At 39.3% G+C, this 27,980-nt stretch overlaps 1 protein-coding gene across 1 annotated transcript; it reads right to left on the bottom strand.

The window, feature by feature from the left end:
• Nucleotides 1-746: 746 nt before the first annotated feature.
• LOC110057781 (uncharacterized) lies at nucleotides 747-27,813 on the bottom strand. The gene is made up of 18 exons (XM_089295122.1): nucleotides 27,140-27,813; nucleotides 26,290-26,428; nucleotides 23,504-23,640; nucleotides 22,603-22,735; nucleotides 21,250-22,297; nucleotides 20,756-20,829; nucleotides 18,264-18,495; nucleotides 17,172-17,292; nucleotides 16,225-16,499; nucleotides 15,628-15,701; nucleotides 14,884-14,932; nucleotides 14,550-14,600; nucleotides 13,970-14,104; nucleotides 12,477-13,141; nucleotides 10,557-11,935; nucleotides 5,121-10,032; nucleotides 3,261-4,025; nucleotides 747-2,578 (listed from the first exon to the last, which is right to left on the bottom strand). The coding sequence occupies exons 1-18, from the start codon at nucleotides 27,472-27,474 to the stop codon at nucleotides 1,853-1,855; spliced, it is 11,250 nt and encodes a 3,749-aa protein (XP_089151248.1). The 5' UTR covers nucleotides 27,475-27,813; the 3' UTR covers nucleotides 747-1,852.
• Between the last annotated feature and the right edge of the window lie 167 nt (nucleotides 27,814-27,980).

Here is a 27,980-nt window from a genome sequence, read left to right as displayed (position 1 = left end):
TAACTTCTTTTGTGGATTGTGTTATTTCTGGGCGAAAAAGCAAGCTAAATTTTTTCATAACATCCGACGATTTTTTTCAAATAAACACCCACCGCTCACAGGGAAATGACTGGCACTATAGAGTACAAAATTTCGTCCAAGTTTTAAGAACCTTTATGACACAGTGTCTCTATGATGCCTGCCTCTTAAAAATATTTATATTTCCAAGGGTGTATCTTCGATCTTGCCCCACCCCACCTTGGTGGAGAAGAAGTAGGGGGAGGTAGAAGCTAGCATCCTCAGGATTCGTCACGTAATGAACCGTTCGTCATAGACCAGTTTAAGAATCGTAAAAAAAAAAACCGTTTTTGCGATCGTACAACACCTGTTGCGTTTTGGAATCGACAAAAAACAGTTTCAGGGCCGTAGTTTAGGATTGTAAAAACCGGTTTTGGGATCGACAAAAACCGGTTTTTGGGATTGGCAAAAAGCGGTTTTCGGATCGCCATAATCCGGTTTTCAGTGCTAAAGTTGGCTCGTTTTCATCTTAATTTCTGCATAATTAATGAGGCGAACTTCGTCTTCTATTTTTGCGAATTTCTCGAAAACTGTAAATTTTTAGAAAGTGACAAGGGTGCATTTGAAGATAGTTCCTTAAAAGTGCTCCTCAAGCAAAGTATAATTTTGGATTTTTTCGAACCTGGGGGCCCATTTCTCGAAGGTCCTGAAAAGGTTTCGCACCCGGAAAGTCAGCAAAATCTCAAACCTTATGATTACAGAGCTGTTTTATTCAAGTATTCTTAATATGAAGAGAGGTTCTCTTAAAACAAAACGTTTCAGGAGTATACACTTCTCTGGTTTTAGATACAGATTAATTAAAATGGCTTCGCGGGCCTGGAAAGTTTCCGGGGCTTTCGAGAAACGGGCCCCTGGGCAGCGATTCTCGATATTTCCAGGCAGTGACTCTTAAAAGAGCTCTCATAAATATAAGCCAAACAATAACAAAAAGAATATCCTACAAAAAAATTAAATAATTTTATTTACAACTTATCTTTGACGCGATGCAAAATGTTTGAGTAGTTTGAATGCTTGTATCCAGTACAAATCATATACTGTTTATGTTCTAAGACATATCATTGTTGCTGTTAATCATCAATAGTTTTTGCTTTCATTCACAAAATGTTTTAAAATTGTTCTTTAGATGTTCTAGAATGCTATAGTACCATTCTATAGTAAATAATTAGACGGACCTGCGTATGAAAAGCCGACATAAGGATTGTGTTTCTTAGCACCTCTAAAATTTGATTATCCAATAATAAAGCGATTTTGTCTGTCTATCATAGCAGAGGCTTGGGCCTGCCAAAATTGTTCAGATATATAATTGTACCAATTCCCGACATCATATAACTATCTTATATACAAATTTCGAGATTTCAACTAACGTGTTGCAAGAGTTTAGTTTTATCATTTACAAAGTTGCTAGCATGCACAAATTTACAAAACAATATAGTTACAAATGAAAACCGATGTGAATACGTCTGTCACTAAGTCATTCAACCCTCCTAAATTGTTCTCATTTGAGGGTTTTCTATTGGCTGTCGTATCCTTTGTTGACTTCTGTGATTGGTTGAAAAGACCCATGTTACCATGTCTAGCCAATAAAAAAAAAAAACAAAAAAACATGTCGTCTTCTCAGCCAATCAGGTGCCAAACCAAAACTGACGGTCACTTGGGCTCATGACTTTTCCCGCGCTTTGCACCGGTTGCGTGTTTTCCCGCGCTTTACATTGCGAAGTCTGATTGACTCACTGCTGTATTGCGGTGTTGTGATTGGTCAGTTGTGATGATTATGGTTACTGCTTCAAGTGTAACGTTACTTCCGCCTTATCTTCATCGCCACTGGTCCATAAGGCAAACTTCTAATGAGTTCAAGAACATCAACATTCGTCATGTAGGTCACCCTCTGTCCATTCACTTCAAGAATCTCGTCACCAGCTCTCAAAACACCACTCCTCCCGGCCACGCTGTCTTTGAACACATACCTTACATGTATTGGCGCATCGCCGTACAACGAGTCCTGGCCCCCACCGAGAGAGAACCCCAATCCAGATGCCCCCTTTTCAAGGGTAATCTCAATCACCGCGGGCCCTTGGGGTACTTTCTGAAGTTTCTCTTTTATACTCATGGTCCCGCCATTAGAGAAAAGTCTCTTCTTTAGACGTTCGAAAGTGGAGTGCTCTCCGTTTTGTTTAACGAGGTCTAGTGGAATTTTTTCAAGTGTTGGCGGTGTGCTACTGTTTGTATTTGCTAGGTTTTTCTTCTTGGTCAGTTCCTCCTTTGTTGGCCAAGCCTCAGAGCTAGAAGTGATTTCTTTATTGGCGTTTTTGTTTCGAAGAAGCGTCATGGGTTTGGCGAACTGCTTAGGTCCCAGGGCCCGACTTACGACAAGCGTCACCCGTTCAGGCGTGTCTTTAAGGAGTGTCAAGGCTTCTGCATTCGTTAGTCCTTTAAAAGACTTGCCGTTCACAGACAACAAGATGTCACCTTTCTTGATAAGTCCGTTGTGAGCAGTCACGCTGCTGGAGAGGATCTGGCGTACCTTGCAACAGAAAGATTAATAACGGTTACCTTTTCTATCTTAACAAAAACAGTTGGCCTAATTAATTCAAACTCGGTTATCTTGAACTCCCCGTAATTTTGAACTCAAAATCATTTCCCTCGGATATACCCTTCAGTCATTTACTATCGGCTATTTCGAACTCCCGCTATTTCGAACTATTTTTTGGTTTCTTCTGCGAGTTCGAAGTAGTGAGGTTCGACTGTAATGACAACAGGCGTATCTGATAGGTCATGGATAGTTTCTCCTCTGCATTGGTAGATTTATATATTCATCAGCCTACAGAGCAAAGAATGTTTAATGACGGTAACATTGAAAGACAAAAGTGGCGTTTGGAAATATCATTATAATCAGAGGGAGTTGAGAGGGTAGACGAAAGAGAGCAATAAGGGTTGACGAAGAGAAAGAAGGGAGTTATGGAAGGGAGGGCGGGTGAAGGGTAAAGCAAGAGAGAGTAGAAAGTGGGGAGGAGGACAGAAGAAGGGAAGGAGAGCAGGAAGCAAGTGGAAGTACGGCCAGAGAAAGAAAAAGACAAGAGAAATGAGGTTACGGAAAGTGAAAACTTGGACTACAGGCACGGAGAGATTGACAGTAGGACGCGAAGTGAAGGGAAATGTACGGGAGGGAAGGTGTGTGGCTGGACAAGATTAAGATGTTGACTCACCATTATGTCATCATAAGGCGTGTCCACTCCTCCACTAACGCTCATCCCTAGCCCAGCTCGGCCACTTTTCAGGAGTTCCACAGTAAAGACCTTGCAGTCATCACTGCTGACCGCCCAACTGACGCTTTTATTAACAGGTCGTACTTCTTCCTCCTCCTGCTCGGTGCTTTCATCGTCTTCACCCGGAATGCCGTCAATAATGGTCACAGGCACGTCATCTTGACGCAAGTTCAGTGTTGGGCTCTCTGGCTGAAGGTACGCTGGGAGATACTCATCAGGTTCATCAAAGGAACCACAAGGTGATCCTGGAGAATGGTCACCACTGTGATATGGGGTCCCAAATGAGGAGAGGCTCACGCATGACTTAGGTCGTTGGCCCCTATCAGTCGGTGGACTCAGAGATAATTCTGACGAGGTCTTTGAAATGGTGCTTGACTCACGTGCGCTGGAGACTATTGGTTCTTCAAGGTCGGTGACGCGTCTTCCCTCTGCCACTAGCTCAGCACCATCGCTCTCGCTGTTTTTCTTTCTCGCCACAGTGAGTTTGACCAGGGGTGGAGTATTCTTGAGGATGTTCAACGCCTCACCATGTGTCACGCCTACCAAACAATTATCGTTGACTTGTAACAGTTGGTCCCCTGTTCTCAGTCGGTTACAGTTGGCAGCTGGAGAGTTAGGCTGGATATCTTTGATGTAAAGCATACCTAGATGAGTGTCTAGGCCTCCAACAACCATTAAGCCAATAGACTGCTGTTCTTTAAGAAGCTACATAGGAAGGAAACAGTTACTATGGTTATTTACTAACTTATTCCATGAACTGATAAATAGGTTTTGGTTGCCTTTACGTAAGGTTTAGAGGTAGCAATTTGCAATAAAGATGGGTCACAGTAAATCCCAAAAATGTTCAACATATCATCCAAACGCTTTTTTAAAAACCATAATCAGTGGCGGATCCAGACCTTGAGCTAAGGGGTGGGGTGGGGGGGGGGGGGGGTTGTTTTGCTTGCCCTGCAGGCTTTTCTTCCTTCTGTGATTTTTTCTTTTATTACCCAAAACAAGGAGAGGCTCGGCTCCCCCTCCCCTAGATCCGCCACTGATAATATACAAAACGAAGTGCCAAAATACTTTGATCCAGAAAGATTCTATTTGTGAAGGATACATCAAGCACAAGCATTTACTATGACATCAAACTTTTGAATGAGATTTCCGTGTACTACCAGACTTCAGTGTACCACCAGACATGACTTTCACTTTTGCATTGTAGACGCTTGTATAGGTGATCAGTTGTCAACACACTAATGTCCTACTCCACTGAAGAGGGGAGTTTACAAAGTCACTATCCCTAGCCTTACTGATAGTAACATCAGAACCACATGGTTGTAATCCTTCGAACCACCTTGTACAGCATAATGAACAGCAGTACGTGAACATACTGCTCAATAGCTTTCATTTGAGCGGTCACACACTAGAGTTTCTTCCACGGAGTTGTAACACCTTGTACCGCAAAATAAACAGCATCACACGAACACACTGCTAAATATCGTTCACTAAATTGGTCACACACTCGATTAGCGCACGAGGTTTGATTTAAAGGAGTTACGTCACGGTTTGCGCATCTTGAAAAGTTTAGCCTACATTTTTCAAGTTCGTCGTTTGTAATCCGCGTTTATCTTCTCCATCCTTAACCATCCATATACCTTTACGGTTTATTATTGTCTCTTAGGTTTTTTTTCTATCTTAGTAAATTATTATTTTCAGGTTTCCTTCAATTTAAAGGTAATTTCTTACGTAGCCAAAATAACTCAAAATGCAGCGACTGTGCTCCTTTAAGAATTGTTATCCTGGATTTGTTGGACTCACCTGCACTTCTATGACCCCTTCATCCACATCTGGCTCCTGATTCCGACTGTTGATCAGCTGCTGTAGGTTTCCAGTGTGCCAGTAATCTGTCTCTCCCGCTCCTCCTTCGGACGCGGCAACAGCTGCTAACTCTGGGAACAGCTGAGGTAATGAGGACGACCGTCTACGCATTGGACGAGGAGGACGCATAATGCCAGAAGGGATACGTTTCTTTTGGTTATCTGCAGCAACAGGAGGACGTTGAATGTGAACGTCTCCAGCCGAGAAACTAGCACTCCTAACAAACCTATTACCAGCTACAAGCAGGCCAGGGTCACCTTGAGTTGAACTACAAGTATCATCCCATTCAGACGACACTTCTGAGCTGTCGAAGTCATCGCTGTGAGAAGCATTTACAGGATCAACTGCGTTTTGTACCATCAATGGCTCTGCCACTTGTGAAACTTGTGAGTAGTTACTGTCTTCAATTAAGTCGATCAGTACACGAGCTAACTCAGGTGTCCGTTCTAATAACTCCGGCGTGTCAGCGTCTTCATCATTGTCACATTCATGAGCATTTTGTCTTGAAAGGGGAAGCTTGTGGCTGTTATCGTTTGACTTCAGGTTAAAACCTGTGGGAATTAGGGGCAAAGGTTTGGTTTTTCTCCACTCATCATTCTCTAGTGCTGGCATTGCGTCATTTTCAACGTAACTATATTCTGTAACATTATGTTTCACTGAAGCTTCTTCCTCTCGTCTTTGCATCGCACCAGCAGTGGGAATTGGGGGCAAAGGCTTTGCATTTGGTAGATCAGCCGTGCTGGGAAGGTCTCCTGGTTCGGAATCAGCGTTCTTGCTGTGTACCCGCATATCTATTGGTGGAGGAGCAGGCTTAAATCTTGGAGGACCAGGCGAGCTTGGAGGATCCAGCCCTTGGTTACTTTTTATGTCATTTTGTACCGGAGTGGAATTCAAAGTTATGGGCGGCGGTAGAGGTTTAAATGGAGGAGGCCCAGGTGAGTTTGGACTACCTGTCGTCTCGTCAGAATCATCGGTAATGGAACTTGTTCGTAATGTAAGTGGTGGTGGTAAAGATTTGAAAGTTGGTGGACCTGGCGAGGGTAAACCATCATCATCCTCGTCGAAAACCACCTCCTCGTCGCTTTCATTACCAAATTGAAGGTTCTCTTTGCTACTTGATGCTGTTTCCAGTCTACCTTCGTCAGACGAACCTTTGTCAAATTTGTTTTTTAGTTCGTCCACAGTTTTCTGCTGTTGCGTATTTGGTGTACTACCTAATTGAAGGAATGCCGGCTTCTTTGGCACAGGTGGTTTTGAGGGAAATGTTTTTGGCATCCTCTCTTCATCAGCACACTGCTCGTTCTCGTCGACATTTCTTGTGAGGGCTACTGGATCAAGATGTTGTTCACGTGATGGTGGTAGCGGTGGAAGTGGCCTGTTTGTCAGTGATGTATCCGCTTCCAAATGGGCAGCAGGTCTCTCTACATCATCACGATCCAATGATAAATTTTTACTGAGGTCGCCATTATCTGATAGTCCTTCCACGTCGTGATTTAAATAGACATTCTGACCTCCAGGTTCTTCGTAGTATGATTCTACTTGTACTGTTGAAATGACACGTTCTGTATTTGGTTCATCATTCAGCACGTTCCTCTCTACTACATGTAAGAGCTCCTCGTCATATGTTGCTGGTAACGCACATTTATTGTTGTTTCCTTCCACATAACGCCCTTCGTCGAATGGAGGATTGCTCATCTCTGAAGTAGACAGCACTGTTGGCAAAAGCACTGGACGTTTTGCAGTGTCTTGAACGGAGAGGTCTTTTTCTATTTTGTCAATAACTGGGCCTTTCTTACTTTCATTCTTGTGTTTACTCAAAGGAGCCTTTTGTGGTGACTGTGGGGGAGGAGGTGGACTGGATCGCCTTGACTTAGAGAACAATCCTCTCGGTGGTGAAACCGATCGACTTCTGTTCTCTCGATCCTTTGATTTGTCTCGACTCTTGCTTCTACTACGGAAACCGAACAGTTTCTTAGTCCAAGAACGCGATCGCTCGCGTCCATCGGGATTGATCTCAAACGATGTGTCAGGTGACGCAAGATGGTTAGGATCTGCTCTTTTGTCCTTATGTTTATGACCTTTAGAGAACAGCTTTTTGGAAGTCTTCTCCTTAACTGGCGACGATTTGTTTTGTTGTTCTTTCTGATGCTTGTGGGTTGGTTGATGATGTTGAGGAGCTGCCTTGGACTTGATGTCAGGTCGGGAGGGAAGTACTTCTATGCCTAAACCTCCTGGGAGTGATTTTCGAGGAATGGTGCTGGCTTTGTTGGTGTTGACGGTAGGTCTTGTAGGGACAGGAGGGGCTGGCCTTCTATGCTTGACCAAATTCCCCGTCACGTCATGTCCTTCACTTAGCTGCTTCAACAGCTTACCAGACAGCTCCGGATGTGCAAGTTCACTTGTTGTGGCCTCTTGAAAATCATTAACAGCCAAATCAGTTCCAAAATCCTCACTTTTGTCTGTCATGTTGAAGGAAGAACTGGGCTTAATAGCTTCCAACTCAGTTGGTTCCCCTTTCTCTATGTCAGGCAATCCTTGCAGCGATGACGTGTCACTGTTTGTATCTAGGACACCTTCCCTTGACACAATGAGATCTCTCTGTTCAAATGTTTCTTCAGATTTAGAAGCCACTGGTCCTTCCTGAACTTCTGTGGATTGCTCGTCCTCTGATGACACATCTTTGGAAAACGATGGACGTTTGGCTGACGACGAGCTCCCAGCATCGCTACTTTGCTCATTCCCTGATCGTGAAGAATCTTCCAAAGTCAATATCTGATCCAATAGAGCCAGCTCAGCTTCCACTGCTCCAGCCTCCGACCACAGCTCCATTTCTGGAGGAAGAGGGGGTGGTGACATGGCATCAGACGAATCTGTCACGGTAACCTCATCTTCCAGTGGGCTAAGATGCGTTAATGAGCTGTCTATAGTGAGATCTGTCTCAGGCACACTGGGAACATCGCTAGGCGAGCTTGAGGACTTCGGTAAAGGTGCCCTTTCGTCCATGTGAATGACATTTCTACGAAAAGACTTCTTCTTTGGAGAGTGCTGGGGTGAATGCCAGGATTCTACGCCAGTTGGTGTTGAGGCTCCTTGATCGTCAGAGGCCAGATGAGATAGACGGGGTTTCGAATGCATAACGTTCATGGGCTGCAATCCATCAGCCATGCTCTCCAAGCTTTCCACAGTGAGAGGTGACATTCTTGGTGGGGGAGGAGCAGGTGGCAGGCTTTCCATGTCATCTTCAGGTGGCTGATTAACATCACTAGAAATGTTCGCATCACCAAATCCCATTGGACTTGACTGAGGTAATGACTCCTGGTGAGGATCAGCTAGCAAAGATGTCTCAGATTGTTCCGATGTTTTCCTGCCCTTTTTCGACCTGATTCGTAAAGGCAATATCCTTTTCTTGGAATTCTTGCGCTCCTGTTTGACTGGCTGTGAGAGAGGGCTGGTGATATGAGGTACTTTCTCATTTCCGTGCGGTGAAGACACTACTGCATCGGAAGACACAGACCACGTGGATGACCTGGAGAGTGGTGGCGGTGGTGCGGGCGGTAGGCTGGACATGTCGTCATCTGGAACATCTGGTAATTCCGTTGCGGCATCATTGAATGGAATAGCCACCCCTGATGTCGAATTATTTCCATAAGGTGAAGACGATCCCGAAACTGCACTTAAATTTGAATACTTCGATGCATGATTGGGCGATTCTCGATCAAACCAAGACGACGGAATTGGTGATGATGAATTCGAGGACACTGTGTCCAGACTGAAGAACTGTTTGTTTAGTCTAGGAGGTTTAGGAGGTGGAGGACCTTGTGGCAAACTTTGGAGACTTTCAAGTTCATCATCAAACAAACTCGGTGGTTTGATTGGAGCATTATCTACCCCATTCCATTGCACAGACTCCATTGAAGTCGCATCATCAACACTCGAACTCTTCTTGAACGTTCGTGGTAATGCAGATGGTATACTTTCAGTGTCATCTCCAAACAAACTAGGGGGTTTAATGGATATCTGTGGTTGACTGTCTTCAGATAGAATTCTGGCAGCGTCCACTGGACTGTACGATTCATCTGTCTTGTTTAATGATTCTTTTCTCTTTTGAACAGAGGAGTGAAAGTTTGGCTGCGAATCTAGCTGCACAGCATCGGCAGCCTGTGTTAAACCGTCCATTTCAGAATCATGAAAAGATGGTGATGAATTCATGTTGTGGTCATCAAAAAAATCCTCAAAATTTGTTGGTGGGTTTAACGAAACGTCCTCTACAGTGTCCTGAACCAGAGGCTCATCTACAGTGACGGAAGAACTTCCCATCTGCAAATCATTTGTTGGTACTGCCGGAGGAGGAATGGGTGGTGGTAGATCATCGAAATCTGTGTCTTCCAGTCTACTGTCCTCTTTAACAGTATCACAATCTTTTGTTGTGATGAAACCATCTGGACTTTCGTCAGGTAGAATTATAGGTTTAAATGTTAGTTCAGCGTCTTGTACTTGATTTGCCTCAATCACGTTTGCAACGCTGGAAATGTCTGAGTTCCCTTCAGAGATTAGCTCACTCGGCATGTCCACACGAGGCTTGTGGATTGCACTGTTTGACAGCACATCTGGCAGAGTGTTCTCCTCAGCTTTACTCTTTGAATGATTCTTCTCCTCTGATTGACCGTGTTCCTTTAAAGCGGACGGAGAGACAGCTTCCTCATCAGCTTCATCTTGTATTGCCTGTTTGGGTGCAGCCTGTGCTACGACTCTCACATCTCCTCTGGGGCAGTTTTTGATCATGGCTTGGACATCTTCAAGCGCCATTCCTTCTAGTGACGCATCATTAATGGACACAAGAACATCTCCAACTCTGCAATTGGACAATGACTTATGATACGAGGAAAGTAATTTTTACTATAACACGAACAGGCCATTTCCGAGTTACCCTTTGCCTCTGTGTAAAAACAAGTTTTCGTGCAAAACTATTCATATAACTACAGGTTCATTTTCATGCAAATCAAACTCCTGATTTTTATATAAAAGGTTTTGCACGAAAACGCATTTTGAAACACTGGCACAAGGTGACTGGTCGACAAAGCACGATGCCATCAACTACATGTACTTCCCTGCAAACCTTTCGACAATACCATCAACCTCCGAGATCATAATAGAAAACACAGGCAATGCTAATCTCTTAAAAAGCGACAATTGAGAAAAAAATGTTTGAGTACGACCGGAAAAATCCGATCTTTGGCTCCACTTCATTCAATAGCTGCAAGCAAAGAACAGATTTGATCCATGGACAGTAGCCACCGTCCTACAAATATATCATCAGTTTATAAAAACAGCTAGTTCGCTCTACTATATGTACTCGTAGGTTTGTATCACTCATACCTGATATTTCCATCTTTTCCCGCCAAACCAAATGAAGACACTTCTGCCACTATGACCTTCCCCTCCCCTGATAGGTCCACTTTGATGCCAAGGCTTCTGAACTTTTTCTGGTAAGTGATAACAAAGGGAACATTCTCCACTCGTCTTCCAGCTACTGGTTTTACATCATCGCTCGCTTCACGTTCACTGCAGCCTTCAGAATGGAGAGGTGAAACTGGTGGTGTCAAGCTTCTTAATTCCTCAGTAACGTCACGGTGTTTCACTATGGTTTGAAGACCTTTATCGTTGTCGGTCAGTCCATGTATTGTTCTTTTGTTCCTAGCTCCACTGGAGAGCAAATCATTACCACTTCCCACGGCAGGAGGTTGAATATCCGTGCTACTCTCAACAGGAACTACAGAACGTTTCTCAGTCAGTTTGTCTAAACCATTTTTCTTTGAGATTTTGGCCTTTGACCATTCTGGTGATGAGAGCTTTGGTTTGGAGTCTCCTGGCGCTAAATGAGTCTCCGTAACACTACCCTGTTCAAACGTCAACACATCATCGCTTTCGTGTGAATTCAAATCGTTGCAAGCATCCAGCAAGGATTCGAAATCCCATCCTACAATTGTGTCATTACGAGGCGAACTCGACGGGGTGAGCATAGCACCAGATTCCAGTGAAGTCTCCTGTTGATGAATAGATCCTTGACTACCTGTTTCTTGATCATCTTCACTTGTAAATAGGTCTTGCTCCATAAATTCTTTCATTCTTGGACTAAGATCAGGAGGTGGAGAAACAATGGGGATTGACGATAAAGGGAGATCATGGGATGATGTTAAGTCTGATGTTATGGGAGGTGGTGGAGGAGAAAATGATGGTGGCGGAATAGAGACATCGTCATCTAAAAGATCGTTCACTCCCAACACTGGCGAGGGTGGAGGTGAACAAGGTATCTCTGGAACTTGTTCTTGAGCAGTTTCTTCTTCCTGTATTAACGGAGATTCATGTGATGTGTCTAGTAAGTCTCTTGATTCACTGTCTACTAGTTGAGATGCTATGAAAGTCACAGGCTGTCCTGCGCCTTGCGGTTTATCTACACGTTCTGTTTTTGAATATAATGTTTCAGTAAGTTCTCCGCTGTCTTGAAGTATGGGTGAATTTTTAGCCGGCGTCTGAGCTATACTCTGATTCAGAGAAGAACTCGTTACTTTTCCTTGTGTTTTCAGACCCTCTCTTAGTATCACAAACGTTACTACGTCCATAGGTTTCTTGAGCAGCTGTAATGCCATCGAATGAGTTACACCTTTCAGAGACACACCATTTACTGACACGAGCTTATCGCCAGTCTGAAGTTGTCCATCTTGGGCACACACCATACCAGATAACAGTCTGCGGATCTGTAAAAAGAGGAAAATTAATAACTTAATTGATAACTTAACATGAAAAAAAATACATAATGCTTTTCCAGAGAAGAGTGATACTCACAGCTGTAATAACGGTACCTATTTGTTTGAGCCTTAAAAACCTTTTGTTCCCGGTCATACCTCATGCCAATTACTGAGGTTCTAACTTCTAGGTGCGATTAGATAAGTGAAAGCTACTGGTAAGAAGTTTTACAAATAACTGTATAGTATACATCAGTATGGATTTTTGTTATGTATATCATTATGACTACTTGGTCTACTAGCTCTGGCTAATGTGTGGTGCAGAGGGGTGTGTCTAATACGAAAAGTTCTCCGAGTGGGTGTGTGACGCAGATGGAACATCAGGCCAGCGACAGTAAAGACTGGCGCAGTTTTGCCAGTGGCGTATGCTCCACAATGGAGTAAAAAGCCTCCCGATCAGATCAGATAAGATCAAGGAACCACTATAATAGACTACAGTACCTATGTCGTAAGCCCACGGCACATGTAATGAAATTTATATTACTCTTAGTACCTGGAAGTATCCTTTCAGTTTCCCATAGCTAGGAACTAGTGAAAGACCAAGTGTGGAGTTAGGTGCCTTTTGTATTTTCACAGTCAATTTCCTGTAACCAGATGGAATGATCAAATTGTCGCCCAGTTCATCATTTATTTTGTCCGATTTTGTATTGATGTCATTTAGGACTGGTTCAGTTTCTTCTTTAGATTTTGTTTCTGGTGTGGTTTTTGCTCCACCGAAAGTGACAATCCTTTCAGTTTTTTCTTCAGTTTTTTCTTTATCTCCACTACCATTCTGGTAAATTTCCTTTGACGCAAGTCCTTGATCACGAGAATCGGTTTCCTCTTCAGCTTTTCGATGTTCAGACGACGGAATTCCTTCTGTCTTCACAGATGATGTAGGTTCCACTTCTTGCTTAACATACTGTACTTTACCTCTCAAACTCGACCTCCGCCTGTTCTCAGGAGGTTTAGGCAGTGGCACTGGGTCTTGTGAGGAAGGTTTCTCCACAGACTCCTTTCTCTTGTTCTCTTGTTGTTTTGAACCCTGTTCCTGAGGCGCCATCTTTGATCTTCTTATTTTCATCTGCGTTGAACTTGGAAGATCTCTGAAGATCTTGATAACGTCTTCTTGGTTCATTCCTCTGAGATAAATACCGTTGATTTCAATAATTTGATCTCCTGAAGAAATAGTGCAAAGAAAGACGAATGTCAAAAAAATATTTCAGCCAATAAGCAAGGTTTGCACAAACTTGGAACAACATTTCTAGGCCTTGTTATGAACTTTTAAGATCGTACATATTGAGCAAAAACTTTTCAAACTAGTGGTATAATAGAGCACAGTAATCATTAACAGTTTTACAACTGGACAGATTAGGAATAAAAGATCGCAACAAATGTTAAGTATTTCTACAATCTAAGCACCCACATATTTACTTTGAAGTCCTTTACATCCTTTAAGTATTCTGATTAGGTGGCTAAATATACGAACAGTCAGCTACAAAACAGTATATAATAAGCCTTGTATTTTAAAGCCAGAACAGGCAGCTACTTTGGCCCTTGTTGCCGCTTTCTACTGTGAACCTTGATTCACAGTCTATTGAATATTGCTTTCACAAAAGCGGCCCAGAATCATAGTGCTCAGTGTGTTCTTCTTTGTTTTCATTGTCTAGCAAACGTTTTAGGCACCCTGACCAAATATTAGGTTTGTGGAAGAGTGGGGAAGGGGGGGGGGGGGGAGGGGGAGGGGGGTGGTGGTGGAGATATGATAGATTACTATTACTGATTTCCTCCATCCCTGGGGAGTAGTTTCAGCAAATACAGTCCCTTAGATTACAGACACTGGAATAAGCTGCAGCGATGTGGAACACGTCTGCTAAAATGAACACCTTAACAGTACATCTGCCATTGGTATGAAATCCTTGGATTGTACTACCACATGTTTCTGTAGCACTGTTGTTAACCTGGCGTTTGGGTAGACTAAGATCATGTCCACCACTTTATACATACCTAGTTTCAGCCCTACTCCTCTGGAGCTTTTCGCCAAAGCAGCTGAACCTCCTTCAGTAACACTTTTGATTGACACACGCTGAACTACGGTGTTCCCACGAGACTTGTCTATTGTAACACCCATTCCCAGCTCACCTGATGATACAACACATAAAATGGAACTATGTACATCAATGTACAGTCGTGTATATGTGAACTTTATTTTGTATTAATATATGGAGAGTAAAATGACTGAATCTTGTACACAACATTACATCGTTGAATTAGGGTCTAACAGTTGAGCCCTTATAACCCTTTGGCAGCCTGTAAAGTGCTTGGGAAACTTACTTAAAACGTCCTCTCCAATTTTTCACTTACAACGCTTCATACTAACTACTTAGTATTATATCTACCTTAAATGCAACAATATCTTAATTTGTAGACTTAGTTAGCTTCAGCGATGTTCAGGGAAAAATGTGTAGTTTTATTTTGAATGGGGCACTTGTTCAAAGGACATGTTAAATCAAGGAAATAAATGTAAGCATGAACTTCAAATGTTAGCATTTTGCAAAGTTTCCTATCTGTATTGTTTTAGGCTTACCAGTGGGTTGTTTAATAATTGTATAGATGTCTTCAAGATATTCTGCAGCAACTGTAAACATTAAAAACATGTCTGAGTAATTTAAGTAGGCACCACATTTTGGATCTACATCCACACTTGATCACCTTTGTTGCTAAACCGACTGGCAAAACTTACTTGAATCAATAACAATATGGTTTGTTTGTTGGTCATTTTCATTACTGAATACTACAGAGACCTGATGGCCTGTCTGTAAACTAGCTCCTTTTTAAGTGATATTTCACAATTGAAAGTTTGAAATGATTATGGGAATAATAATCTAAAAAAATAACTTTGAAACAACTCAGTCTCATACCAGGTTCATCTGTGAAAACAGCTTCATCTGCCTCTTGAAGGGCTTGAGACTGAAAAAAGTCAACATTATGATATCAATTTGAATTCAATAATGTTTTAAATATTTCATATTTTTCTGCAGTACACATGTGCCTAAAAAGCTTAAGTTGCACATTCATCAGCTGTTAACAATATTTCACTAACCTAGTAAATATCACATCTGCCTCACTGCAGATGACAACAATATTATTAAGTTTGAGACACACAAGTTCTCTGTATCCATGAGTGTATAAGGAAACCAGTGGTTGGTTTGGAAAACTTGAAAAAAAGCTGGGGCTTATCCACAGTGAACTAGAGCTACCATCCCATCTGGGGAGGGGGTAGGGCAGTAACAATACTCCTAAGTGCTTCCCACTACAGAAACCAGATAAAGCTCTGGTACCATGGGCTAGTGGCTCTGAGTGTGACTTCAGCTTAGTCCAGTTTTTTACAAATTAATTAGGAAACAAGAGTGACCTTGCAAAGACCGAAATGGAACATGAAATGGTCTGCAGTGGAAGAACTCCAGGTACCAGACTCATACAATTAACTTCTTTCCTACAGACAATGTATGATTTTTACATCGTCCCATTATTTGGCCAGCTTTGGGTTTCACAGACCAACTAGGAAATTGATGTTAAGTATTTGTTTTAAATTCATGTTTTCTTTGGTCAAAAGATTCAAAGAACCAACATGTATACAAAACGCAATAAAAATAAATTATCACCTTCTTTTTCTTGTTTGATCCTGCAGAGAGTGGTATTAGAAGATCACAAGATGAGGAAAGACTTGTCATGTTGTCTGAAAGAAATAAACAATGAGACCGCTTGGTCAAGGTATTTTTAATTAGGAAACAGTTTTCTCATAAACTTCAAGATTCACATAGTTAGGAACAGCTAAATTTTGCAGTTTTAGCAACTAATAAAATTAGTGACTTCTAATTTTTAGTCTCATTTTGGAGATCAATTTAACTTAATCTTCTGTTACATCAGCAATTTTTATCTTTAGAGGGTGCTTATTTAGAATTAATTGATTTTTCTTGCATTCACGTACGTTGTTGATAAAAAAGTAACTTAAGGGATATGTAAAAACTGGTCTCAATGAAACCTACCACCAGAGAAAAGACACCCATGTTTTCAGAATTGTGAGTGAATGGGTTCTTTGATGTTATGTAACTTCTAACTATGACTATAACATAAGCATATTGAGCACTGACAATATCTGTTTGTCCTTCTTGTGCACATTAGCAGAACAAGTGTTGCTTTTTACTTTGTTACCCTTTTAATTAAACCTATTAATTAAACAAATTGAAATGAAAACCTACCACAAGAATCAGAACTGCCTGAAGCACCCGAGAGGGTGGATGCTGTCCCAACACTCTTTGATTTCCCAGACATCTTTTTATCCAATAACTGACGCTCACTTTGAAGTTTGCTTAGTGCATCATTTAGTTGTAGAGGTATCTTCTCTGATGCATTGCTCTGTATGACTTTAATGTACACTTTTCCTGGAGGAACTTTATTCAGAATGCCATACACTTTTTCCACTGTTAAACCTTCTAATTTCACATCATTTATTTCAAGGATTTGGTCACCTTGCCTGTTAAGTAAAAAGTCTTGTTACAGTAATTCTCAATAACAAGCTACAGGTAACTCTTTTCAAGGTATCCTCAATTGTTATGGCAACTGTGTGAAAACCAGAAAGTCAGTGAGAGCTTTGCTCTATGCTTACTTGTACAACTGGTATATAAATTTTTCTGTTGCCCAGTAAGTTCCATTTGGTGCTTACTAGACCATACACTGCTGTACACAGACATTTTGACCAGGATGGAGTGTATAAAATTTTACAATGCCTTTACTTCTGCAAAATTCATAAACTCGCAACTGATTTTTTTCCACATAATTATCTCAGCAAACTACTAACAAAAAAAAAACCTGGATCAAAATCTTCTGGTCACAATGGACCAATGTGATGTTTTTGCAGCTTTTTGTTCCTAAGTGCCAGTTCTAGTTCAAAGTGAAATAGAACCCCCAGAGAAATTCAATTGGACAACAAACCCACATTAAACAAACAATGAACAAATGAATGAGTGAAGGCCATATGGTTTGTGAGACTGTCTTAAAATGGCATGATTAATTTGTTAAAATTATCTTTCGGTAGTAAATGCTGAAAGAAAACTTGTCTATAAAAATACCAAACAACAAACTTAGTGAGAAGAAATCTTCAGACAAAAACTTTCAACATTTGCTCTTATCAAAATAGGCATTTCACCTCAGTCGTCCATCATTAGCTGCTGGGGTCCCTTCAATAATACACTGAACAAAGATGCCTTGTAACTGCTGGCTTGATGGACTGCGTTCTCCTAAACCGATTCCCAAGCTGTTCCCAGGCTCTGAAGAGAAGTGAACATACAGAGGTCTTGCTCAGTCTTATAAAACACAGCTACATTATCAAGTGAACCCAATTTCTTGAATTCTATATAATAATTCTTAAAAAAGTTTTTATTATTCCAACCGAAACCTGAATCACTATTGTTTACATACAACATTATATTTGTTCAGTGAATGAAATTAATAATCACAGCTACATGTATTAAAAAAATAAACATAAGTTACACATTATTTAAATTCTTCCACAACTTGATACAAGTAATGTATGTTTATAAATTACTGCATTAGTAACTGTTTTCGCCAATGATTTTTAATTTGGACAGCATGAAATATGTCATTGCAAAAAAATAAATCATGTCACTTGAACGTTCTACATGTATTCCAGCTAGATGGAGATCAACTTTAATATTTGAGAAAACTTTAAATAAATTATATTGTGGTAGAGAAAGACTCTTGGAGAATCTAGCACAAATTCACATTTTACTTTTTAACACAGAGAAGCGTTCACGTTTATAGCTCCAAAGTTGTCATCAGAATTGTTTAATTTAAACTTTGAACCCCTATTCTCTTAGTAGTTGATAGTTATGAATATTATTAATCATTAGAGATTATCAGAACTTTACGCTATTGTTCAATAAAACACCATCACAAAGCCAGAATAGTACTTATTGTAAAATTAGTCCTTGCAGAAATCTACAGACACTAAAAGGGTGATTTAAATATGCTTCGCTATTATAGTCATAACTAGACATTCATTGATATCAGACCAAAATAAATCTAAATCTATATAGTAAAATTTATTATCATAACAAACCAGGAGAACAAATTGACTTGATGTTAAAATGTTAAGCAACTTAACTTATAACAAGATCAAACATAAACACAATTTTAGTTGACGTCAGATTGATCATATATGAAAATTAATCTACAGAAATTAAAGTAAATTATACATCAAATAAATTTAAAGTCACACCTTTATATAACACAACTTCAGTTTTTTTCTCCTTTTGGCTCCTTTTTTGACGCAGCTTACGAAACATTGTTGGTGATGAAGAATTACTCGAGCTAGAAGATTCAGCTGTTACATCTTTGCTGTTATGACGTGAGCTTCCCGGTGAGCTCCGAGGTGTAGTGAACGCTGACAAACTTGGAGCTCCAGGGCTGTTTCTTTTTACTTTCAAGGTCACAATTCCTCTGCGAAGATTCTAGGAACCAGGACAACAACAAAGATTACTACACTACATACAAATTTCACCAGGCATGCAGAACTTAGCAGATTGTTAACGCAAAATATCAGTCTTAAAACCTTCAAAATGATAACAATTCTCCAACAAATTTCAATTCTTCGCACTGTGAAATTGAAAACAATAAAAGTAAACATTTAATAAAATAATGCTTAACATTTTCAGAAATTACTACAAGGATTTTGAACTGTGACTGTTTATGAATTGATTAGTTTTTCTGGTTTGAACATTTGTAATAACAGTTATCAGTTTGTTTGCTTTTGATAAGGCTCTTGATCAGTAACACACAAGGCAGGTGACAGAGGTAGCTGTTTAATATTTAATAATGAATTGTAGCATTTGTAAACCACGTGAGGAAAATCTCTTGGATCAGCAAGGCTTAAAGAAAGATTGTCTTTAGATTTACTCAAAACACAATTTTTCCACTTTAATGTTTTTGACTGATCACATGGTTTTCAAATAGGTTATTTTAGCACTGCATTCTAATTAAGCCAAAGACATGATGCTAATTTTCACCAGGAACAAACAAATACCATAAAACTATTGATTTTTCATACAATGGCTAGCATTGTCATTCAAATTAATCCTGACCTCTTTCCTTAACACCGCTTGAAACCAAGGTGAACATAAACACCAAAATGAATTGTTTTACGAATCAGCAAGAATAATAATTATTCTTGCTGATTCGTAAAACAATTCATTATGAAGAATAATTTGAATTCACAATGAAGCATGAACAGGGTTGATTAACACACCACAGATAAATGACTCAATCAGTATTAAATCAACTTTTGCTGTTAGCCAGTGTTTTGACCATGTTCTAAACTAATATTGGCTATCTAGATTTGTTCTGAAATAATACAGAGTTCTATAAAATGTCTCAACAATCAACAAAAGGTAATTCAAACTTTTAAAGCAATTATACTTAAAAATTTTGGAGACTGAATTTGGCATATAGAACTGAAATATTTTACAAAAACTACTGCTCAGAGAATATTTAAGATTTGTTTTGGGGAAAAAATATTTTTGGAAAAGTGAATTTTTTGAAATCTTGTGGACAATTTCCATATAACACGGAAAAAGTTAATTATCAAAAATCAATACATGTAGAGTTATCCATATCTCAAACAAACACATTTTGTTTGCTTATCCTGTAAGGAACATACTTTTATAAAATTGCCAGAAGACAACCTCCCTGCTAATATATATAGTAATTCCGTTTTTCAGCAGATTTAAGACAACGAAAATTCTTGATTTACAAAACAATACTAACAAAGGTCTGTTTTGTTATCAATAATTATTATGATGGAATGAAAGTAAGTCAGTATCTTTTCCAAGTGATTTACTTTTATTTAATAAGTTAAAAAGGAAAAATATTTATGGTTAATAACAATATAAATGAGAGCCAACACAATTTGCCGAACAATAAAAAGAGAGCAAATTTGATGTGACTGAGAAACTTTGCATGAGTGCATATATTATGGTTTAATTGTATTTTTTGGTTAGAAATTATCCAAATCCATGTTTCAGATTATGTTTAAGAATTGAATGTGGTACAAAGAAAATCAAAATCAGTTGCAACAAGTTTGAAAGTCCACATGTCAATTACATTTCAAACATCAACAGGCTGTTGTGTTTCAACTACTATCAATTATTATGATTATTTATTATATGTACAATGTGTTGTATCCATATTCCTTTTACCAAAGATTTGTGTTTTGGTTTGTGCCCCCCACGCCAACAACACCACTAAAAGAATTCCAGTTTAACTTTATACTTTCCTTTAAATGATTTTGCTTTGAAGACCCCCCCAACCCCTCTGCCTTGGAATTTCCATTTGACTTTCCATGGTCTGAATGTTTTCTGGAACCGTGCAATTACGATGGCACATAGGTCAACTCTTATTATAACTGATTGGGTTAACATGTATCATATAGGCCCCAGTTGTTCAAAGGGCATAAAATGCTACCCTGCGGATAAATCACTACCCAGTGTATCGTGTGGTTTGTTTTGATAACATCCAATTGGATAGTGATATCCAGTGGATATTAGTATTATCCACCCTTTGAACAACTGGTGCCTGGTCAACATTTAGAGTTACCATTTTGTCCAAACATGATTGACCTTAATTGACTCAGAGAAGTTTCATCACAAACCTTACAAAATTTCTCTAAATTTTCCAAATTTATACTAAATAACAAAATTTTGCATGAAGTATTACCTTAAAGGTGTCCAGCGCTTCTTGATGCGTGAAGCCTTGAAAAGCTGTCCCATTTACTGACAGCACCTCATCTCCTGTAAATTGATGAGAAAATCTTTCAGTCTTAATAGCAGGGTTTAGCCATAGAAATGATGCCACCATTTAATATTGTTAATGAAGATGTTAAGTACAGTGGAAACTAACCTGAATAGTCAAGTTCAAAATATTTTTAAGAATATAAATTCTCCTTAGGCTGATTGAGAATGTTTCTTCCATGTAAACTCTGAGAATTTAGTGTTACACCAAGAGAATATCTCCTAGCTGATGAATTTCTTTATTCTCAACGCCTGTTCACTTGAGAATGCATTGATACTGTAAAGGGAAGTTGGATGTTGATCGCTTTTGGAGAATAAGAGGCTTGATGGAAACAGTGTCTCATACTATTGAGGTTGATAGTCAACTGATTATCCACAGCTTGTAACAATCAATAAGCACTGAATGATTCAGATCCCTACCTCGTTTCATTCTGCCATCTGCTTCTGCTGCACCGCCAGGAAGAATATTCTTGACATACACAGCCATATCACCATGAGGTGAGCCTTTTCCTCCAACAATAGTAAAGCCAAGACCTTTTCCGCTCATTCCTTTGACCAAGACTATGGTCACAATTTCCTCGTCCATTCCTTTACTAGCCCTCCTCACAGTGTTCTCATAACTTCCTTTTCTTTTAGCTTGTGGCGAGTCTCGTTCATTACTTCCAACAAAATTCAGAGGTGTTGGTGAAGCTATCGTCATAACATTAGAAGGGGACTCCCCAAGATAGCGTGCAGGGAAGACAATTCCCATGCCTCCTGGAGACTGAGACCTTGGAAGCGAAGGCGAGATTTGACCAGGTTCCAAACTTGTTCTGCTGTTGGGTGGCTTTTCTTTTGATGTGTTTGACAAAACATTTGGTGAATTTCTTTTCCCTGTAGCATCGATAACTGGGGACAATGAAGTCTTGCGAGGTGATGTATTTGTTGTTGAGCCTTTTGTTAGGGGTTTATCTTCTAAAGTCACTGGCTCACAATCTAGACTTTCATCTTCTTTTGATAACAAAATATCCCCAGAGTTTGACTTTGATGTCCCATCTGAACTCAAAGATGAACTACTTGAGGACCGACGCCTACCATTAGTCAAGCTTGATATGCTTCCATCCACAGGAAAACCATTTTGTATCTTGAATGAATTCTCCATAAAGTCAGTTTGTTTATTGTGATTATTATTCTTCTCCAATCTGTGATCAGTTGTTCTAGAATGACCATTTGCTATTGGTTGTTGTACATCAGAGTGGTTCAACCTTGTAGTTGCTTCTTCTACATGTTTACCGGTTAGAGAAATTTTCTTTTTGGTGTGATCCAAAGTCTTGCTTCTGCCTTTGTAACTTGTATTTAACACATTGTCTGCAGATGCAGCACGGGGAAGGCTTCTTGTTCCCTGTTTCATAGCTTTTCTCTGCACATTTTCCTGTGACTCTGATCTACCTCTCAATGGGATTTTCCTCTCTGCAGGAGATTCACTACCCTGTGTAACACAGCAGTGAAAGACATTAAGAAAATCCCCACAGTTGTTGAATTGAATTTGCATGGAATTAAGTGGTCATGAGCACTTGCTATAATGACACTTAGAAAATTTTAAAATGTTCAAACTTGTATGGTAATGCTCAATTAGCCTTCATTTTTGTGGGGAAGGGGGAAGAGAGAGTCATGGGGGAGGGGGAGGGGGAGGCTATTAAAGGGCACATCAAGGGTGAGTACTTAATTGCAACCTAAGATAATTAACAACTCTTATACGATAACCAACATATAGATGTTATGTCTGATATTAACCTGCGTGGAAATAACTAGTTGTATAAGCTTTGGTGATGCTCTCAGCAAGTCGACAGCCTCCTGTTGTGTGACACCTATTAGGCTATGACCATTGATCCACAAAAGTTCATCACCATCCTTAAGGCGACCATCCCTACACAACAGTGAATTCAAAATGGCTTGAATGAGATATGGCAATATTTTATTTAAATATTTTAACTAATATCAAAGAATCAGTGAATATTTACATGTCACTTTAGTACAAAAGTCTAGCCCTTTTCAGCAAGAACTTAAGGGTTTATAGTTAGCCAGGTGAACATGGAACAGAGAGATCTTTACTAAGACCTGACTAAACTAAAACCTTTAAAATGGCCATCTCTACTTTGATTTTTTGCTTTGTGATATTGCATTGTGAACGTTTTGGTTACACTTTCCTAGTGTTCAATATTGTTTTTGTTTTGTTTGAGCACATATTGAATAGTGACTTAGAATCTGGACTTTTTTGGTTAACGGGATACTATCAAACGTCTCCATTAGACTCCTCTAGCATGCTATTAAGACACTTCTATATTACAACAGTTCACTTGGTCCCAGAAGAGTCAAGGTTTATATAACCCTTACCCCAATAATATGGACACTCAGCTCTGGGCTTTGGTTATCTAGTATATACATGTACTATAATGCACTGTGGCTTTAGAAAACAAAATTTTGATTTGTCTTTAACTTTTGGAATATTCGTTTACAAGTGTTTTGACATATTGATTTGTCTCTAAGAATGCAATAATTTATATTAATGTCTAAAGAACATTGAATTGCTTGTCTCATCTGGGACGACAGGATATACATATAGCATTGCAAAATTTAAGACCAAGATTGACAGCACCCTGTAAACATCACCAGAAAAATTATAAACATCATTAACCTTGCTGCAGCTCCTCCAGGGCTGACATCAGACACAAAAACACCTTTCTCTCCTGTAACACGGTTCAACTTCATTGATATTTGAACTCCAAGTCCACGGCTGTCTTTAAGGATGTGAATCTTTTTGACCATATTTTTCTGTAGAGAAACATGTTGCTTATTTTAAGGAGTTTTAGACAACAGAGAGCACAAGTACATTTATATGTGCGGCATTAACTTGTGACACCTATGCACAAGACAGTGCATCATACTTTAAGGAGAAAACCGATATTGATAAGTTAGCTATGCTGCATTATTTTTATTGCTTCAGTAACATTTCTAGTCAAATTTTGGCCTTGCCCAAAAAATGAGAACTAGTGGTCTGGCCTTTACAAGTATATTTCCTAATATTGATCAAAATCTTTCTTCTCCCAGCAAAATAAGTATATTCTCAAGAAGACAGGCGATAAAAAAAAAAAACAAACTCATCAAAGTATTAGGGTATTTGGGTATTTGGGCATTAGGGTATTGGGGTACTAGGGTATTAGGTTATTAGGGTATGAAGGTATTAGGTTATTAGGGTATGAAGGTATTAGGTTATTAGGGTATGAAGGTATTAGGTTATTAGGGTATGAAGGTATTAGGTTATTAGGGTATGAAGGTATTAGGTTATTAGGATATCTAAGTATAGGGTTCTAGGGAACTAGGTTATTAGGGTATTGGTGTATTGGTATATTGTGGTTTTAGGGTATTGGGGTTTTTTGGTAATGGAAAATTGGGGTATGGAGGTTATGGAACATTAGGGTATTAGGATATTAGGGTATTAGGTTATTAGCAGTAATATAATTGGGGCGTTGGGGTATTAGGGTATTAGGGTATCGAGGAATTTGGGTATTGATGTATTGGGATACAGAGGTATTGGGGTATTGGGGATTTGGGGCTAAGGGACAACGGAGCTTTAGGACATCGAGGAATTTGGGTATTGATGTATTGGGATATAGAGGTATTGGGGTATTGGGGATTTGGGGCTAAGGGACAACGGAGCTTTAGGACATCGAGGAATTTGGGTATTGATGTATTGGGATATAGAGGTATTGGGGTATTGGGGATTTGGGGCTAAGGGACAACGGAGCTTTAGGACATTGGGGTATTAGGGTATTATGTTATTAGGGTGTTACGGTATTAGAGTAGTAGGGCATCAGGGTATCAAGGTATTATTGTATTAGAGTGATAGGATATTAGGGTGTTAGGGTATTAGCCGTATTAAAGTATTAAAGTATCAGGGTATTAGGGTATTAGGGAATCAGGGTATTAGGATATTAGGCTATTAGGGTATTAGGGTATCAGGGTATTAGGGTATTAGGGTATTAGGGAATCAGAGTATTAGGATATTAGGCTATTAGGGTATTAGGGTATTTGAATATTAGGGTGTCAGGGTATTAGGGTACTAGGGTATTAAGGAATCAGGGTATTAGGGTATTAGAGTATTAGGGTGTTACGGTATTAGAGTAGTAGGGTATTAGGATATCAGGGTATTTAGATATTAGTGTATCAGGGTATTAGGTATTAGGGTATTAGTGTGTTAGGGTATTAGGATATCAGGGTATTTGGATATTCGGGTATCAGGGTATTAGGGTATTAGAGTATTAGTGTGATAGGGTATTAGCATAGTAGGGTATTAGGATATTAGGGTATTAGAGTATTAGGGTATTTAGGGTGTTGGGGTATTGGAGTAGTAGGGTATTAGGGTATTAGGGTATTAGGGTATCAGGGTACCGGGGTATTAGGGTATTAGGGTATCAGGGTACCGGGGTATTAGGGTATTAGGGTATTAGGTATTAGGGTACATACATACATACACACTTCATTTAGACATGGTAAAAACATCAGTTACAAGATTTAGATATATTGTATTATATGTTTGCCTGTGGGAGTACAAGGAGGACAGTTGGCAATTAAGTCCGTAGTCTGTGCTGAGGGGTTTAAATAGGCCTTTCAGCTATTCCGGAGACTGATCATTCAAAGTTTTACACAATCTAGTGTATTGAGGAACTCGACTAAATATGGTCTCAAATCATGGAGATATTCTGCCCCAAAGAAATGGAACTAGCTAACAAATGATATTAGCACTAAAGTAGGCACTAATGAAGTGAACAACAAAATTCAATCACTTAAGTTTGACTGATGTTGGAATTTATTGTGATTTGATTCTCTAGATTTTTAGTTCTCTGCATTTATAGGTCTTTATTGTTTTATATGATCAATTATTGTATATTTTTTGAGGATTTAATTCTTAGCATATACTAGGGCAATGAATTACCTGTAAACTAGCTGATTAGCTAAGTGTAACTATTGTATGGTATCAAATACAGTACTAACAAATTAGAACTCAGAACTAGCATTATGCAAAACAAACAGAAATCAGGAAGAATTAAAATTTCAATGCCAAGTTCATGAAGAGGAACTTGAGAGTCAAAACTCTCTTTATTCTCAGTCAAGTTTAATTTGACACTTGAAGGTAAAATTATTTCAACAATCAGATGACAGATGCTCCTTCTCGTAGTCATTTTGTTTTGATTTCAGTTTGTAGAGTAATCCTGCAAAGTATGAACAGATCTACAGCAATGAATATGTGATGTTTTTCGTTAACTAGCAATGAAAGAATTTTAATCCAATTTTCATCACAAAAACTCGCACGTTTAGTACAACCTTTCTCATAGCTCAACTCAGTAAGAAAAAATAAAATTACTTAGATTTAGAATGTTTTTCATGAGTACAGATCGTTAAATACAAAAAGTTAAGATTTACCGGTTTTGAAGCATCAGGAATTCTTTCAAGTGCAGCTGTTGCAATCCCATTAGCTATCGGTGGAATATTGCTTTCCGTTAGGTTCCGGACGACTTTTATTTTTAATTTGCCACTTCGTAAAGCACTACCCAAGTACCACCTAATAAAATAAAACGTTGGAAATGTTCATACTCTAGGCACTTCAATTAATATTGGTCAATAAACATGGGCAAATATCAGATGATTTCAAATCCAAGATGTTTGGGAATATTGTTTGTAGACGGGTGGTGAAATATACAAACCGTAATAAACAGGTAAGAAATTGAAGCTAACTTAGACACTGACACCATGTTCAAACACAATCGGGAATTTGTAGGAAGAATTGTAAATGATTAATTAATGAATCACTTCTTTTTCAGTTCTTATCAAGCTCTGAACGAAAATACAACGACATGCATTTTCGAAGTCGACATCACCATAACAAAACACTAAAGGAGATCTCAGTTAAAACGAAAACAAAGGTCACACAATACAGGCCAATACAAATGATGGAAACTTGTTAAAAATCTCCAAATTTCACCCAAACAACAAGTAAACCACAACCAATACAAATCTCTGTTAACAAGAATGAATAAATCATGTTGTGGAGAAAGAGTTTGCAAGATTCCACTCTGATAAACCTTGATTGTCGTAAATTACAGTTCCTTTAGATTCTAATTGAAACCCTGGGGAGAATCGTATTATTTACGACGATATTTTAAGGACATCTTTGTGCAGGATCCAAACTGTGGGATTAATTCATTACGCTTTCCCATATAGAATATACCTGTTGCGGTTTTTCATAAGCTTTTATGAAGTGTACGTTTTTTACCTTGCTCGTTCAAGACTAGCCTTTGATAAATCGTGTCCATTAATTTCCAACACCCGATCTCCAACTGATAGCTTTCCATCGTCTTTAGCTCTGCTACCTGGTAATAAATCCGCGATTCTGATATTTCCCAAAGCACTTCTTGCACGACTTGGGCTACCAGAAGCTTTATTTTCGAGTACAACTCCAAAATTTCCCGTGCAATCTTCAAATTCGAACGAGATAATGTCGTCTGCATTAACGACATCTCTTCGAAGAGGAGTTCCATTTTCTGTAATCGAAGCTTTTTTTGCTCGCGGAGAGAACTCTCTTGAAGAAGAAACCTTACTTTCAGTCATGATGTTTATATTTCAATTGCTGGAAGAGTCTATCTTGTTATGATTCTGTTACGGACATTCCTCCAATACTTCCTGACTTCACAACGATCCGTATACGTTACCAAGTTCCCTTGGTTGTAGCTCGTTTGCCGCGCTATCCAAGAAGATCCGCGCAATAATAAACTTTTCACTCTTTCTCTTCACACTAGACATCTTCCAGCCAGCCATACGTTTCCCGACGAGTCTTACACTTCATAATCGTCTAGAAAAATCGTATCTAACTATTCTTAGTGACTTATGTATAATGTCTTTTGTAGTTCTACTTTTTGAATGCATCTGCATGTCATAAGCCATGACGTCATCGCTCCCATCCCACTCTACCCCCAATGCAATCTGAAACCCCACACTACGCTGGAGGAATTTGAAAACTGAGATTAATATTTGTGTCTGACAAAAACTCGGGCAGGAAAAATCACTTGATTATCGTGACGCTATCGTTGTTGAAAAGCTCCGTTTTTCAACATGTT

Source organism: Orbicella faveolata, unplaced genomic scaffold (genome assembly GCF_042242905.1).
Source record: "Orbicella faveolata isolate gen_17 unplaced genomic scaffold, um_ofav_v1 contig_26, whole genome shotgun sequence".
NCBI lineage: Eukaryota > Metazoa > Cnidaria > Anthozoa > Scleractinia > Merulinidae > Orbicella > Orbicella faveolata.
This window is presented reverse-complemented; position numbering and strand designations above follow the sequence as displayed.

Bases quoted from the DNA above. Each gene is read 5' to 3' on its own strand.
- LOC110057781 (XM_089295122.1), bottom strand. From the start codon at position 27,474: ATGACTGAAAGTAAGGTTTCTTCTTCAAGAGAGTTCTCTCCGCGAGCA. The intron at 18,496-20,755 runs GTAATACTTCAT...CCTGGTTCCTAG, and splicing joins AAGCGCTGGACACCTTTAAG to AATCTTCGCAGAGGAATTGT. The intron at 14,601-14,883 runs GTATGAGACTGA...TAATGTTTACAG, and splicing joins TGTTTTCACAGATGAACCTG to TTGCTGCAGAATATCTTGAA.